The sequence below is a fragment of the Pan troglodytes genome, chromosome 6, assembly GCF_028858775.2.
Source record: "Pan troglodytes isolate AG18354 chromosome 6, NHGRI_mPanTro3-v2.0_pri, whole genome shotgun sequence".
Classification (NCBI taxonomy): domain Eukaryota; kingdom Metazoa; phylum Chordata; class Mammalia; order Primates; family Hominidae; genus Pan; species Pan troglodytes.
In genome coordinates, this window is record NC_072404.2 from 44,270,535 (window position 1) to 44,288,282 (window position 17,748).

At 39.0% G+C, this 17,748-nt stretch overlaps 1 protein-coding gene across 2 annotated transcripts in view; it reads right to left on the reverse strand.

The window, feature by feature from the left end:
* AMPH (amphiphysin) overlaps window positions 1-17,748 on the reverse strand; it is a 253,080-nt gene that overhangs the window by 108,838 nt on the left and 126,494 nt on the right. For both annotated transcript variants that reach the window (XM_063815323.1, XM_063815322.1), the window contains exons 3-5: window positions 16,598-16,652; window positions 7,355-7,449; window positions 3,980-4,075 (exon numbers count right to left, since the gene is read on the reverse strand). In XM_063815323.1, coding sequence (XP_063671393.1) covers window positions 3,980-4,075; window positions 7,355-7,449; window positions 16,598-16,652 — 246 coding nt within the window. The remainder of the gene's footprint in view (window positions 1-3,979; window positions 4,076-7,354; window positions 7,450-16,597; window positions 16,653-17,748) is intronic.

Below are 17,748 nucleotides of genomic sequence, written 5' to 3' on the forward strand. Positions count from 1 at the left end.
AGAGAAATAAAATTCATCCAGATTGGAAAGGAAGAAGTAAAATTGTACCTGTTGGCAGATACTATGAGGTTCTACATGGAAAACCCGAAAGGCTCTACAAAAAAACTGCCAGAACTACTAAACAAATAAGAATAGTTGCAGGATACAAAATCAACATAAAGTAATTAGTTGTCTTTCATCATACTACCTGACTTCAAACTATACTACAAGGCTACTGTAACCAAAACAGCATTGTACCGGTACCAAAAGAGATATATAGACCAATGGAACAGAACAGAGGCCTCAGAAATAATGCCATACATCTACAACCATCTGATCTTTGACAAATCTGACAAAAACAAGCAATGAGGAAAGGATTCCCTATTTAATAAATAGTGTTGGGAAAACTGGCTAGCTATATGCAGAAAACTGAAACTGGACCCCTTCTTTATACCTTATACAAAAATTAACTCAAGATAGATTAAAGACTTAAACATAAGACCTAAAACTATAAAAACCCTAGAAGAAAACCTAGGCAATACCATTCAGGACATAGGCATGGGCAAAGACTGCACGACTAAAACACCAAAAGCAATTGCAACAAAAGCCAAAATTGACGAATGGGGTCTAATTAAACTAAAGAGCTTCTGCACAGCAAAAGAAACTATCATCAGAGTAAACAGACAACCTACAGAATAGGAGAAAAATTTTGCAATCTATCTAGCTGACAAAGGGCTAATATCCAGAATCTACAAAGAACTTAAACAAATTTACAAGAAGAAACCAAACGACCCCATCAAAAAGTGGTCAAAGGCTATGAACAGACACTTCTCAAAAGAAGACATTTATGCAGCCAACAAACATATGAAAAAAAGCTCATCATCATTGGTCATTAGAGAAATGCAAATCAAAACCACAATGAGATACCATCTCATGCCAGTTAGAATGGCGATCAATAAAAAGTCAGGAAACAACAGATGCTGGAGAGGATGTGGAGAAATAGGAACGCTTTTACACTGTTGGTGGGAGTGTAAATTCATTCAACCATTCTGGAAGACAGTGTGGCAATTCCTCAAGGATCTAGAACCAGAAATACCATTTGATGCAGCAATCCCATTACTGGGTATATACCCAAAGGATTATAACTCATTCTACTATAAAGACACATGCACACGTATGTTTATTGCAGCGCTATTCACAACAGCAAAGACTTGGAACCAACCCAAATGCCCATCAATGATAGACTGGATAAAGAAAATGTGGCACATATACACCATGGAATACTATGAAGCCATAAAAAAGGATGAGTTCATGTCCTTTGCAGGGACATGGATGAAGCTGGAAACCAACATTCTCAGCCAACTAACACAGGAACAGAAAACTGAACACCTCATGTTCTCACTCATAAGTGGGAGCTGAACAATGAAAACATGGACACGGAGTGGAACATCACACACCGGGGCCTGTCGGGGAGTAGGGGGCTAGGGGAGGGATAGCCTTAGGAGAAATACCTAATGTAGATGATGTGTTGATGGGTGCGGCAAACCACCATGGCACACGTATACCTATGTAACAAACCTGCACGTTCTGCACATGCATCCCAGAACTTAAAATATAATAAAAAAATTATTAGTTGCCTTTCTACACACTGGTAACAAACTGAGAAAGAAGTTACGAGAGCAATACCAATTACAATAGCATCCAGGATACTAAAATACTTAAGAATAAACCTAACTGTGGAACTGAAAGGATTTATACACTGAAAACTATACAATATTCAAAAATAAATTAAAGAAGGCACAAACAAATGGAATGGCATCCTGGGTGCACAGACTGAAAGACTTACTATTGTTAAAATACCCATACTACCCAAAGTGATCTACAGATTCAATGCAATCCCTATCAAAATCTTCATGGAATTTTTAACAGAAAGTTTTTTTTAAATTCTAAAATTCACATGGAAGCACAAAAGATCCCAAATAGCCAAAACAACTTTGAAGAAGAAGGATAAAGCTAGAGGCATTACACTTCTTATTTCAAAATTTGTTACAAACCTCAGTAATTAAAACAGCATTGTCCTGGCATAAAGACAGTTATACAGACCTCTGAAACAGAATATAAAGCCCAGAAGTAAATCCACAAATATTCAGTCAACTGATCTTCAAAAAGGGTGCCAAGAATACAGAACTGGGAACAGGCAGGCTCCTCAATAAATGGTGCTGGGAAAACTGGATATTTACATGCCAAAAAATTAAATTGGACCTTTATCTTATACCATACACAAAAATCAACTCAAAATGGATTAAAGACCTGAATTGTAAGCTCTGAAACTGTAAAACTCCTAGAAGAAAAGTTGAGGTGGGGGGAAGCTTCATTTTCTAAATGAAGATGTTTTAAAATAAGCATTGGTGTTAGCAATGATTTCTTGGACTTGACACCAAAAAGATAGGCAACAAAAGCAAAAATAGACAAGAGGAACTGCATCAAAGTAAAAAGCTTCTGCTCAGCAAAAGAAACAATCAAGAGTAAAATGCAAGCTATAGAAAGGGAGAAAAGATCTGCAAACCACATGTTTGATGAGGAGTTAATTTCCAAAATATACAAAGGAACACCCAGAGCTCAATAGAAAAAATAACTAATAATCTGACTTAAAAATCGGCAATGGACTAGAATAGCCACTTCTCCAAAGACCTACAAACAAACTCAGAGAAGCAAAGAATACATAGAATGATGGTTGCCAAGGGCTAGAGAGAGTTGGAAAATGAGAGTTGCTAATTAATGGGTATAAAATTTCAGTTATGTAAGATGAATAGGTTCTAGAGATCTGCTGTGCCTACAGATAACAAGACTGTATTGTGCAGTTCAAAATCTGTCAAAGGGTATATCTCATGTCATATGTTCTTACCACAATAAAGTACAAAATATAAATAAAATAAAATAATTTTGAAAATAAATTGCCATGCAATAAACAGTACTCTGAAGTGATTACTATTGTGAGACTGTCTGCTCCACAAACATTACAAATCCCAAGGCAAAAATTGAGTGACTAATCAAAATTATCTGAAGATGTCTCAAAACATGTTCCCTGGTGCACACGGTCTTACAGAATTTTTAACAATTTAAATTTTTAATTTCTCAGAGAATTTTTAAAACCCAATTCACACCTGTTAATTAGGTTGCATTTGCCCAACTACTTAGTAAACCACTTTGCTGCCTAATATGGTAACATCATCGAAAATCTACTGTTTGGATTTGCTCTATGTGGCATTTTGTCAATAGGTCTAACACATTTAGTCAGATCCATTTAGTTTCATTTACCATATACCAACCCTGATAGTTTAAAAGCCATCTTTACCTCCAGAGTCAATTCCAAATCTACAATATTCAATCCTTCACTTGTCCATTTACCTCTGTAATAGATTCAAGGGTCAAATAAGATCAATGTTTCAGACACAATATTTTTAGGTCCAGATGCAAATGTATTTGAAATGCTTATATCTTAACACTTTAACTTCAACCTGAAAATTTCAGTGAGAGAAAAACTATCCAGGTTCACTATAAATGCATGCAAAATAGACAGTAAAGAAGGAAAGATCAGGTTTTGCTCTCATATTTACAATGAAATTTCTCCCTTCCTTGTGACCACTGGTTATTCTAATGGAAATCCTTGTCAAATGCTATATAATAAAAGTTTTGATTATAAAGAAGATTGGAATTTTTGGTAGCTCTGGTTTATGATTTTATATCTATAGGTTTAAAAAGACTTCTGTAGAATAATAAAAGCTGAAGCAGTTCACTAAAAGCGAAATGTGATTTCTGTAATGACATTTCTTTTCAAACTGATAGGAAAAATATAAAAATCCCACGCTTAAATAAATGAAAAGTTACCAACTATCTCTGATGTCAGTTTGAGGACTTTTAATAATTCTTCTCTTGCCCATGTTTCAATAACTACATGACCCCACTCAATTCTTCCCTTTATAGACACAGAGTAAAATACCTTTATGTCAGGAAATTGCCCCAGGTAGGTATCCAGTGTTAGCAAGGACCCATCCACGAGTTTTTGATGGAAGTCTTCCCACAGCACATCACATTTCTAAAAGAAATAAAGAGACCACTGCTGAATTATTTTAATTGGATACCTTTCACCAAACTTCTAAAAAAATCTGAAACTATAAAATTAGACAAGTAATACTTTCCCAGATATGAGATGCTAGGGGGAAAATGAGAATCATTTAATAATGCAATAAAATTTTAAGGCATTTGGCCACTGGTTCTAGTTAACAAAACAGGCTAGCTAAGAGCTCAGCTCATTAAAACTGTATTTCTGATTCTAAATTACTAAAGAATGCAGAAACTTCAAAAGATCCCCGTAACCCTATAGATGGACTTTGGGGCTAAGAGACTGAGAATAATTCCACTAAGACAATTTGCTTTTGACGCACTCCATGAAATCAGAAAAAAATCCACCACTGAAACAAACAACAAATCATTTCTGAAGCCTCCCCAGGGAAAACAGAAAAGTTACAGTCATATTGGGAAAGGTCTTACCATTTATGGAGTATCAATTATGTGAAACATACAATGAATATTAGGTATTACTATTATTACAACTAGTATTCCTACTGTCACTATGTTAAGGCATTCTCAAAAATTGTTTTATGAGAAAAGACTTTGTTATTTCCACAATACAGAAGAGGACACTGAAGCCCAGAGATGTCACATAACTTGGCCAAGGTTATGCAGTTGATAAATGACAGACACAGGTTTCAACTCAGATTTGTCTCCTTGAACTCAAAGCCATGATATGAAAGTCAGGAAATGACTATCACACCAGGCTGCCTCACCAGAGGACTTTTTATCCCAGCTGTGTGACTTTGGGGAACTAGACCTCCCTGAATTTCAATTCCCCCAGTTATATGAGTTGGCAATGTAAAGTGCTTCACAGAATTTCAGGCAAATAGCAGGTACTCAAGAATGTCATCTTCACATTTCTCTCACTAGCACATTCCAGGTCTCTTGACACAGTCTGCTATTTCTCACAAATCTCTACCCTTTCTTCCTTCCTACTAACTGAACCTCCCATTTTAGCTCGGCCCTTGGCCACCTAGGATAAAGACTCCACTTCCCAGACTCCTTTGCAACCAGGTGCGGTCATGTGGCTGTGTTCTAGACAATGGGATGTACTTTCAGGAAGTGTCCTGAAAAAGAGGGAAGGAGTGGGCTGTCTTCCGGACTTCATCCTCCTTGCTAAGTGGCATGCAGAAATGAGAGCTGATGGCCAGTGCTCAGAGAGTCACCTTGCCCGTGAAGGTATGCTAAAAATGGCAAACTTGGGCCCCTCATACTTGTGGGGCCAATATGCAACACCTGGACTTCCGACCTTTAAATTCCTCTATGTGACACATAAGTTTTCATCTTGTTAAAACACACACACACTTTTAAAATTTGCTTTTGTTTCTTTCTCACACTTTGAAAAGTAGTCCTAATTTTTACAAATCTCAATTCAAGAATTTCATGCAAACCAAAACATTTAAATCCACTGTTTAGAAAGGCTCAACTGCTGACGTGAGTAGACCCTCTGAACATGCAGTATTCAGTTTCTTCATCATCACAAGAGGCTATGTTTGCATCTGCAACTGAGGATTCCAAAAAACCGGGCGGCTACAAGAACCAAGGTAGGATAACAGTCATTTCCTTTAAAAAAGAAATGCCAATAGTGACCTTTGCCACACATAGAAGGTAACATGGTGTTCTGAAAAGTTATTAACACAAGTTTCTATTATTCCCTTAAAAATTATTTTTTGCGATGAATTTTTAGTTATACCACTAATTAGAAATTTACAAAGTATTTAGCAACATGATGTTGAAATACTGTGTTTTAATTGAAATGTGAGAAGATGCAATTACTTAATAATTGCATCTGAAAGTAATGTGTGCGGTCTGCTTTGGCCAAATCTACATCCTGAAAGTTTTTGAAAGATGTAAAAGAGCCAACAAGTACTTTCCTCATAAATAAATCTCTGTTAGTATCTCAGTTATAAGAAGATTATGAAGCTCAATGTCAGGGTGTCAGAATTGTCATGGAGCAGCCTAGGACTCCACTGTTAACGCAGGTTTTCCAAGGCTGCACAGACATTCAGTGCATCACCTATCAGACCTTCCCCTGAGCTCTGGCTGCCACATCAAATTTAGGTCGTCTGTGCCTAGATGAGCTGCAATAACTCACCTGGAGTAGAGGACATGACAAACAACTGCTCTTCGTTTTAACAAAGAACTTGGATGTGAGACAATCTGTGACTGGCAGTTGTCTCACATCAGTAATCATAATATGTACAAAACATTGAGTAGGTAGAGGACATCCACACAAAGGCAATAAGTGTCTTATTAGTAGATACATTTTTTTTTTTTTTTTGTAGATGAGGAAACTAAAGCCTAAGAAGATTAAAGAACTGGTCCAACATCACACAGCGCTACTCAGTCTCTGGTCCATTCTGCTTTCCAGAGAGCAAAACCCACTTGCTCACTCCTGTCAGCCAGAAGCCTGATTTCAAGTGTTAAGACATGTCTAGGGCCAAAGCCTTCCTGAAGTCAAATTCCTTTTCACAGTCTGACTTTGTGCTTGTCTTCGTGAAGTGAAGATTTGTGAATGGACTAGCTGGTGTTAAAGTGGAATGGATGCTCTTCTGAACTCCTGTCCCTGCATTTGGGGAGGCATAGTCAATAGGGGGATTGAGATGAAGGGGTGAAGTTGGGACAACACAAATCACACCATGATCCATGTCTGCTAGAAATGGGCTGTTAAGGCTTGTAGTGAGGACAGAAAAATGATATTGTTATTTTGCAAAAAGGAATCTTAAAACACTGCTCTCTACCCAAGTGGTTTTATGATCATCTTCACTTTTCTTTTATTTTCTTCGAGATGGAGTCACTCTGTTGCCCAGGCTGGAGTACAGTGGTGCGATCTTGGCTCACTGCAACCTCCACCTCCTGGGTTCAAGCAATTCTCCTGCCTCAGCTTCCTGAGTAGCTGGGATTACAGGCGTGTGCCACCAGGCCTGGCTAATTTTTTTGTATTTTTAGTAGAGATGAGGTTTCACTATTTTGGCTAGGCTGATCTTGAACTCCTGACCTCAGGCAATTCACCCGCCTCGTCCTCCCAAAGTGTTGGGATTACAGGCATGAGCCACCGCACCTGGCCCATCTTCACTTTTCACTCTAAGTTTGGAATCATCAGGCAGCAGAACTGCACGGTGCCTTCTGAGCACACTGTCTTGCCTCATGATTACGACTATGAAGTGGAAAGAGCAAGTCAGGGGACAGGTGGACTGAGCAAGGGTCGTGGGAGCCTCATGGAAGCCACCCCAGCTCTTACCTCACCAACCATTTTCACATCTTCCCGCCCATACCAGTCAGGCTCATAGACTTCATGCAGCGACTCTGTGAGCTTCATGGAGGCCTCCTGCATGCCTAGTGTTGGAGAGAAACAACTCCTGTTACACAGAAATGAGTGAGGATTCTCTTCTCCCTTCCTCTACTTTCTTAAGTGAGAGAAAAATATTGTACTTGCTAAACATTTCAGGAAACATTATAAAGGCACAACTGCTGCTTGTATCTGCTGTTGTATCTTTCTTTGAGGGTCTCTAAGACTTATCACATTGCACATTTTCTATTATTCACTTGATAATGATAGATATGGGGTCTTGGGAAAAATCAACAAGTATCCTACTCTGAAAACTACAATAATCATAATGTGTCCTATTACATGTGCTGTCACTTGCCAAGTGGTATCGGATGCTAAGAACACTGGTCCATAAAACTGCAGAGTTCTCAAACTAAAATTAGTCCTAAATGAATTTAAATACAAGGCATAAAGCATTTTTAGAAGGGACTAGAAGTAAAAATCAATAGGATTATAGGGCATAACAGTCAAAAGTGGTTAAGTGGCCTAAAATGGTAAACATGGTTAAAGTGGTTAAAGGTTAAGTTTTAAGTGGCCTAAAATTTTTACAAAGAACAAAGAAAAAAAGTTTGTCATTTTCCAGTATAGTAAGTCCTTACTTAATGTCATCTATAGGTTCTTGCAAAGTGTGACTTTAATTGATACGATGAATAATGAAACCAATTTTACCCAAGGCTAATTCATATAAATAAGAGTTAAGTTCCCAGGACATATTCTTCATCACAGACGCATCACAAAACTTCTAACTAAATGTCAAAACACTTCTAATATTGAACATTGAAATAAATGAGAGCAGTACATACATTTAAGGAAGATTAATAAAAACAAGTAAGATAATTATTTACTTACTTACTCCAGTTTAGAGTCATGGGTGACCAGATCCTCTCCTAGAGGCTCAGAGCACAAGATGGGAACCAGCCCTGGACAAGATGCATATCATTGCAGGGTGCACTTACAAACCCACACTCACTGACATGCCAGTAAACTTCACCTGTATATCTTTGGGACGTGGGAGGAAGTCAAAGTACCAAGAGAAAACCCAGTGTACAAATTCCATACGGACAGTGGCCCTGGCTGAGATTTTTTTTTTTCTCATCATTATTGTAACAAAATGATGTTGAATGAAACAATGCTATTTGAAGATCTGCTGTATTATTTAAAACTATGAATGAAGTTTTAAATCAAAACTCTTAGAAATTTTAGGGTTCCTAAGCCTTTGGGTCTGAATTTTCATTAGGGATACATTTGATATGTTGCAAAACTATGGTTTGCAACATTAAAGAATAGCATTAAAGATATATGCTTCTGAGCACAACATGGTGACATAAAGTATCACCCAGTCCTTTTAGTCTCTCCCAAGGACCCCCTGCACAAAGGTTAATGTATGTACTGAAAAGCCACGAAGACAGCTCATGGCTGAGAGCAAAACAAGGGGCCAGGAAGAGCTGGGGACTTGGAGATGCGCCTCCGGCAGAAGACTCTCCCTGACAGCCGGAAGGTGGGACCTGGCCACATTGATGTCTTGGCCTTTGTCACTATGGGGGATAAAAGGGGGCTGGAAACAGGGAGAGGAGAGGAAAATCAGAGCACTGTCATGAGAAATAAAAAACACATCCTGTAAACTTAAGGTCAGTGAATCCTAAGATAAAAATCATTTGTTAAACTGAAAACTCAACACTCTTGCTGAATTGGAGGTAGCTAATTCTGGGTTCAACTGTGAGAGAAAAGGACAAACTAAAAGATGTCTGAAATGACAGAAGTACATCCTTGAGGAGTATGTATAAAAGTCCACATGTAACTTGGTGTTTCATAGCACTTGTGCTCTCTTTAGACACAGCCAACATCTCCCTTCCCTCAGAGCATCGCTGGGCACATTCCACGAAGCCCTTGACAATGAGGTGTCCTGCCTACATGAGCTGAAGAGACTTGACCACCATCGGACGAAGCCCTTGCAGAGTCTGGGGTAGGAAAAAAACAGTATGACTCAAGACTCTGGGGACTCTGATGAAACAGAGTCGTGCAGGTGAAGGGACAGCAAATAGGAGACAAAACCTGAATCCAACCCATCCCACTCTGAATCCAAGCAAGGGGGGATGCGTTCTCTCATGATATGGTCAACACTGAGGTGGAAGCTACATTATGCCAAGTGTCCAAATTCACCCTCACCCAAGTACAAGCAAATCTCTATCAAGAAATATACCCCTCAAATTCATAACAAGCGTTAGTCACTAGTGGACCCCCTTCTATAATCCAGATGCCAAAAAACTTCTGGCATTTTCTTTAAATCTTTGTCTTAAGTCTGATGGAAACTATACATAGCTGTGTAGATAGGTTTTTAACAATGTCTTAAGAGAAGAAAAAGAAATTTGGCACTGTAGACCAAATAATCTTTGTGATGAAAAATAAAATCATGAATATAACCTTAAAATAAAATTATATAAGATTTTAATCATCAAGACTAAAAGCATGATGTTGCAGTAAATATGTCTATTAGCAGCCAAAAGAACTACTAATTACAGGGTGGATAAGTGGTGATGGATCATTTGGACAGAAGCCATTTTGACATGGAAATTGTTTTGAGAACATCTACTCCATAGGATGCACTTTGATGGATACACAGGTGAAAGGCTTCGAGCCTAGCTCCAGACTGGCAGAGCTTTTAGGGATTTAGGGATTACTCTTCTGACAGAGTATGATGGGCGAAAAAAGCTAAAATACAAGTTCCCTTCAGAGTAATTTGGAACATCAAAGCAGAAAAGGTGCTAAATGCTACCTCCGAGATTGAATAATATACAATATCCAAAATTTTCTTAAAAGATTAGTGATTTCTAAAACTGTAAGACAAATGCCCAGCATCATATACAGAAGAATTATTATTATTTTACTACTGGATGGGAACCACTTCACTCTCTTCAAAATTTTGGACCTTCTCCAAGACATTTCATATAACATTGTCTATTCCCATTTGCAGCCAAATTTGTGAGCTTCTATTTTCATCCTTTAAGACTTGTTGCATAGATTGCACTACTTTATAAGTACTCCTTGCTTAAATAGCCTGAGAGTATGTGTTTTAGTTAAAAATAACATCAGTTAAAATAAATTACGACGATAACAAGCAGCAGCGATAAACCATTAAAAGAACGTCTAAAATACTGCAAGTATCTAGCAGCTTTGTCCCATTGCTTAGACGAGAGCTGTGTAAAAAGACAGCAGCTGCCTCAAAGGAAAGCAAGAGTGGGCACCTTTTTCTTAGATTCTTAAGGAGAGCAAGGATGGGAACAAGAGTTGGAATAAAACAGACAGTTGGTGAGTTAGCTCAAGAATAGTCACCCCTACCCCTTAGTCATGCCTACACATAAGACACATAAATGAAGAACTATTAATGACACCACGTGCACCGTGCTCCATTTAGAGAAAGATCTGGCATGTTCATCATCCCTGTGTCTGGCCTCCGCTGCACCTGCATGCCAGTGACTCCCAATTCTAAATTCCTACTGGACATCTCCACTTGGATGTCTTACTAATACCTCAAACTTCATATGTCAAAAACAAACTCTTAATTTTCTTGTCCAAACCTGCTTCAACTCCTTTTCTCAGTTCTCATGAATGCCATCCAGTTGCCCCAGTTCAAAAACTAGAAGTCATCCCAGATTCATCCTCCCAAAGCTGAGTCACCAATTCCGCCTGATTCTTAAATCTAGCCCCTTCCTTCCCTGCCCACTGCCCTTCCCTGGATTAGATACTCATCACCTACGATTTAGATTAGATAACATAATCCACATAACACGATTTAGCAAAGTAGTTGGCACAAGCAAATGTCCAACTGTCAGCCATCACAATACAAAATATTTTTGGAGGCAACATAACAAAATAATTAAAACTATTATTTGCAATTAATCAGCCTTTGTTAAAAGCTTGGTTCCATTACATGTGATTCAAGTGATTTTAGGCAAATTATTAATCATCTATAACCTCAGTTTTCCAAGAGGTAAAATACCAATAAATAAACCTGCCACAAGGTTGTAGGGAAAATTACATAAACTGAGACATGTCAATGCTTATCTCAGTGCCTAGCATATAAGTGCTCAATAAATGTTAGCTAATAGTATTATTGAACTATTGGACTAAACTTCTACTAAATCTCCATGCAATTTCACTTCTTCTAGCCTGAATTCCACACAACCACAATAACTATTTTTCTAAAATGCTAATCTGATCATGGGACGTTTTCCCTTGTCTACAATAACTCTAACAATGACTCTCCTGTCTATTGATAGAATAAAATCCCCATATGATATGATACATGAAGCACTTCTTTATATAAATGCTGCTGCCTTTCCATGTTTCATCCAGCTCAGTCTTCTGCTTGCATCTCACTGCTCTGTTTGTTCCCTCAAGAACCCATGCTTCCTTCTGCTTGCATCTCACTGCTCTGTTTGTTCCCTCAAGAACCCATGCTTCCTTCTGCTTCCTGGCCCAGTTGTTTCTTCCACCTGCAATGTCCCTCTGAAATCTACCTTTCTCTAGAAAACCTAATGACTTGATGGCCACCTATGACCCCACTTCTTGGGTTCATTCAAGTGTAAGTTCCTTGGAACAACCATTCCTGCCCCAGTCTCTTGCCTCTCCTAAGGTGTGAATCTGTCCTCTGTTATGATGGCACTCAATGCATGTATCTATTAAAATACATATTACTATGCCTATCTGTCCTTTTTATCTTCTCACTCTGCTGTGAGCTCCTTGCAAGCAGGCACTATGTCTTGTTCATCTCTGCATCTCCCTCTCCTAGAACAGTGTCAGGTGCACAAATGGAGCTCCAGAGATGTTTGCTGCTAAAATGAATGCAAGCATAAGATCTGCCTCACGAAGCCTAAGCATCAGCAGAAATCATAAAGACCCATAGAGGAGAAGCCACCCAGAGATCAGTCACAATAAAATGATTAGAATTCATTTAACCCAACCTCACAGAATTCCAGTTTTGGGCCTTTAGGGGCTTCTGAGAGAACTGAAATATTTAATAGATGAGGAACCCAAAGCAACTAAGAGGATCAATGATTTTCCCACAATTGCCCCAAGACCCATGACCCTCCAGGGCCAAATATCACTTTCTCCTATGCTGCCCTGATGCTACCTGTGTTATAGCAGGATTAGTTAGCCAGAGTTGTCCTTGTGAAAACAAGAAAAATTGCCCATGAAAGCCTTTGAAAATGTAAATTATGATCTACTTAAGGCATTGATATGGTTTGGCTCTGTTTCCTTACCCAAATCCCATCTTGAACTGTAATAATCTCCATGTGTTGTGGGAGGGACCTGGTGGGAAGTAACTGATCATGCGGGCGGGTTTCTCCCGTGCTGTTCTCGTGACAGTGAATAAGTCTCATGAGATCTGATGGTTTGATAAAGGGGAGTTCCCCTGTACATACTCTCCCTTGCCTGCTGCCACGCAAGACATGCCTTTGCTCCTCCTTTGCCTTTGCCATGATTGTGAGGCCTCTGCAGCCATGTGGAACTGTGAGTCCATTAAATCTCTTTTCCTTTATAAATTACCCAGTCTGGGGGCATGACTTTATTAGCAGCGTGAGAACGGACTAACACAGGCATATACCTTGTTTTCAAGTTTGGTCCCAAAACCCAAAATGTGTTCCCAGGAACACTATTCATTCTTCACGAGGCTTTGAGAAGAGAGAAGGGTCCTGCAGTCAAATAACTTGGAATTCCTGCCTGTCCCACAGGACTTCTGAGTTGACTTTAGCATATTAAGGGCTCTAAGAAACTCAGAAGTAGCCTGTTTAAAAATTCATTCCAATCAGCTGTGGACAAAGTAATTTAAGCAGAGATCTCTTTTTTGGAGCATCGCTTGTTAACATAGTCAATCAGCAAACCCAACATGGGGAAAAGCTGATAGAATTCCTTTCTCCGTCATATGGAGCTGTGGCCACTAGCCCTGGAGTGCAGGTGCCGTCTGCCAGAAAGGCTTATTTGATGCTTCACCCAGCTTTTCTCGGGAGCTCAAGCCTCATCCTCAGGGAATTCTTCTAGATCACATTAAGGAAAAGAATTATGCCAGTCTTTATAAGCAGCACGCTCCACACCAAAGAGGCAGCACAGACCAAATCGAATAGACTTGGGAAAGAGAACTCACTCTTTCATTCAACAAACTTATCCACATTTTCAAAAAACTAACCCAGAAAAAGTCCTGTGCTTGAAATAATATGACTTCCGTGTTCAAATCCTAAATCAATAATAAAAGAAATACCTAGAGTGGCTTCTATTTTCTGACTGAACTGTTACAAATACTTAAGGTTGATTTGGGAGTAATTAATGATGAGCTCCATCAAACTGTGGAAGTTAAATTCTCTGAGACTTACTTCTTTGCAAATGTAAAATCAAGCTAATGACATTGATAATATGGCTATGTTGGGAAGTTAGAAACAGGTAATATGCCTAAAATGCTTAGCACAGACTCTAACACATAGTAAGTGCTCATGAAAAAGTAATAGTAGTAGGTTGCCATTATTCCATTGTATAGATGAACTCTGACTTGTGAAACCAATGCCTTACCATTGGTCACGTAGTTCAAAGGCAGTAAAAGACAGTAGATAAAACCAGGGCTCTGGAGAAACACAGAACGAAATATGCAATCTGGCCCTGTTGTTTCCTTGGCATGCAACCTTGGATGAGCTATTTAAACTCTATTTTAAAAAATCACTTTTTCTTTTCCTTTTTTTTTTTTTTTTTTTTTGAACAGGGTCTCACTCTTTCACCCAGGCTGGAGTGCAGTGGCATGATCTCCACTCACTGCAACCTTCACCTCCCGGGTTCAAGCAATTCTCCTGCCTAAGCCTCCTGAGTAGCTGGGACTACAGGCATGTGCCACCACGCCTGACTAATTTTTGTATTTTCAGTAGGGTTTTGCCATGTTGCCCAGGCTCGTCTTGAACTCCTGGCCTAAAGTGATCCACTCGCCTCAGCCTCCCAAAGTGCTCGGATTAAAGGTGGTGTGAGCCACTGTGCCTGGCTATAACTCACTTTCTTATCTATAAAATGAAGATAATAAAACTACCTGCCTTATAGAGCTATCATGAGAATTAAAATGATATGCCTGGACTATAAAATTCATAAATATCTTTTAGTTTAAAAATCAATTTTGCTAATTTTTATTATTTTGGCCATTTTTTAATTATTGATATTTTTATTATTGCATTATTTAATAACATGTTTATATTCAGTTTTATATATCCACATTAAAACTGTGAGAATAAATTCTTAGAATGAAACTAGTATGTTAAAAAGCATACCAAATAAATAAATAAAAGATTTTACCAAATGCTCTCCAGAAAAGCTATCCTCCCAGCAATACATGAATGGAGTCCACTTCCCGGAGCTTTACCAATTCTAAATATGACAGTATTTTATTTGTAATGTGTTTGAACATTTGGAGGAAAAATGATAAAATCTTCTTTTCGATGCTACTTAATATTATTTGATTATTCATGAGGATAAGGCTTTTTCGCGTTAATCATCCATCTATAGTTCTACTTTGGCTAATTTTCCCTTAGAGTTTTCTGCCCATTTTTAATTTAACCAACTGACCTTCATTTAGTTTACTCACTGAGCTCTTTATATCTTGATTTACTTTCACTATGTTGTCAAAATGGTGTTTGTAAAAAACATATTAAGTTTTACATACTTACGACATCAAATCTCTTCATCTTTATGGAGAGATTTATGGGTTTCTGCCTTGCAAGTAACCCTTATAAAGACCTTCTCTACTAGAGAAGGTCTAGAGACTAAATTTACTGTATCTTATTCTAGTACTTTAGCACATTTCTTTGCACAGCGATGCATAGCAGACACACCTGACAGTGATAACTTAGGCATCCCCTGAGAATCACCCTGTATGGTAGATGCACCTGAATATGTGCTCAGAGTTCTGAGCTAAGGAATCTGGGAGTGGCCAACCGAGAGACTAATTCCTTGTCTACAAGGAACACCTGAGCCCTGAGCCTGTCCAATTGAAGGTGAGTCATACAGGGGATTGAGGCCATGTGTTTTGGGTTAAACGAAGATTGCCAGGTGGAGGTTGTTAGGTAGAGGATGCTAAGCAAAAATGTTACAGAAACTGCATTGCTTTTTGCAAACGGATGTAGTTCTCCTGCCCAGCCTGCCACCACTTGGCTGTGCAATACTCCTGCCCAGCCCTGCCATGACTAGGCCCACTCTGTATGTAAGTTTCCCACTAATAAAACCCTGTGTCTTGTTTGCTGACTCTGGGTCCCTTCTTCGGCCTCTTGAACCTGGTGCCATCCCTACTGAAGTTAATAGAGTCCAGTACAACAACATATTTACATCTTTACTATATCTGGAATTAGGAAGGAGGGAGTAAAGTGTGAGGTTGAGAATTTCACTCTGTTTTCTAAGTGTTTGGCCAGTTTTCCCAATACCCCTTGTCAGATGATCCATTCTTTCCCCACAAAATCTGCCTTATGATACATCATATCCGTGGGCACACTTGGCTGTGACTCAGGGCAGGCAGCGTGATGATGGATAGCAGGCACAGGCTGAGCCCACCTCCCTATTGCTCTCTTCTCCCTCCTCCAGTGGCCTCATTTCCTTGCCTTACATGGCTGAGTCCAGAAACTCATGCTAGGGCCTCTCCATGCCTGTGCATTGCACATCGGTAGGGATGCAAGCGCTGCTAATCCACACACGTCAAAGCCAGTCCAGGGCCATGTTTGCTGATCATCTTCCACCTGCCTCTGCCACCATGTCTTGCACCTTCCAGTGAGAGGGCTTAGGTGCATGTCGGTGAGTGTTCCACTCTTGGGATGTGGTCTCCCTCAGGAGGTAAGCCGGCTGCAGCTTTTCTTAAACAAGGTCTCAAGCTCACTCTAAGAAATTTTCCTGGAAATCTCTGGCATGTGGGTGGCATTTATTTCTAGTTTCCAGCATAAGGGCACACATATTTTTTCCTTATATATTCTGATTATCATTTCAATGGGAATTTGGGGGGGGGTGGAATGGAACACCTGTGTTCAAGCATCCATCTTGCCAGGAAGCCAAATGGCTTTGTAATTAACACTCAATCCTGTCACTCATGAATTCCAAGAACAACCTGTGCTTAGTAACATGCAGTAAACAACTCATACACATTACCTTTGATTGCTGCTAAATATCCTCGGAGTTCTCGCTGAAGTCTGGTACCCTCTGCCTAAAAAACACAAGCACAGATGCTAAATATCTAGTCTATATTCTGCATGAAAACATGTAAGAAGTGTTAAGTCTCAAAGTTACTATTGCCAGAAGCTCATTCTTGGAAAAAAACATAAATATGTGGACACAGACTAAACAAGGCAATAATGTCCATCAGTCTAGATATTTATAGAAATTTTGTTCCACTTCAAAGAGCAAAAGGAGAAGGCAAGATTTTGCTAATAGATAATACAATTCATTACACATCTTCTAATTCAAGAGCTATCAAATTTCTAGATTTTGACACATGGGTTATAATAGCAGGGAAGTGATCACCATTATCTAACATGGTAGCCACAAGCCACATATGGCTGTTGAGTACTTGCAATTGAGATGTACTGTAAGGGTATTTTCCATTTACAGTGTAACTGTATTTTATACAACATATTTTAGAGACTGAGTACCAGAAAAACCTCATTAATTTTATATAGATTACATGTTAAAACAATAATATTTTGGGTATATTGAGTTAAACTACATTATTAAAATTTCATCTCTTTCTTTTCACTTTAAGGATGTAGCCACTAGAAAATTCTAAACTATATAGTTTGCATTATATTTTTATTGGACTGCATTGAAATAGAGAAACTGTTAAATTGTAAATGTTGACACATGAATGCCTGTTTTGGTTTGGATACTTTTTTAGAAACTCCGAGACTCTCTGAAACTAGGATGAGACTGCAAATAGTTTAATTTGGAGTTAGTCAAAGAAATGCCAATAGGAGAGTAGAGAAGTGAGGCAGAGAAGGGAAGATAGCTGATACAGACAGCATTATCAAGCAAGTTACCACTGTGGGCAACTGGACCTCAGTTCCACTGGGGAACTCTGGAAGACAGTGTCAATGAAACACCCTATAGATACCCTAACTGAAAGGCGAGGAAGCTGAGGCGTTTATCCAATATCTCCTGTCAGCTATGTTTCTAGAGCTGCTCCTAGGGGACATTAATTCCCCAATATATCTATATAGAAGCAGAGAGGGCTCCAGAAACCAGAGAAGCCCTCAGGCAAAGAGTTGCCAATGCTGGCACGTCAGTCTTGTGGGCTCAGAAAAAGG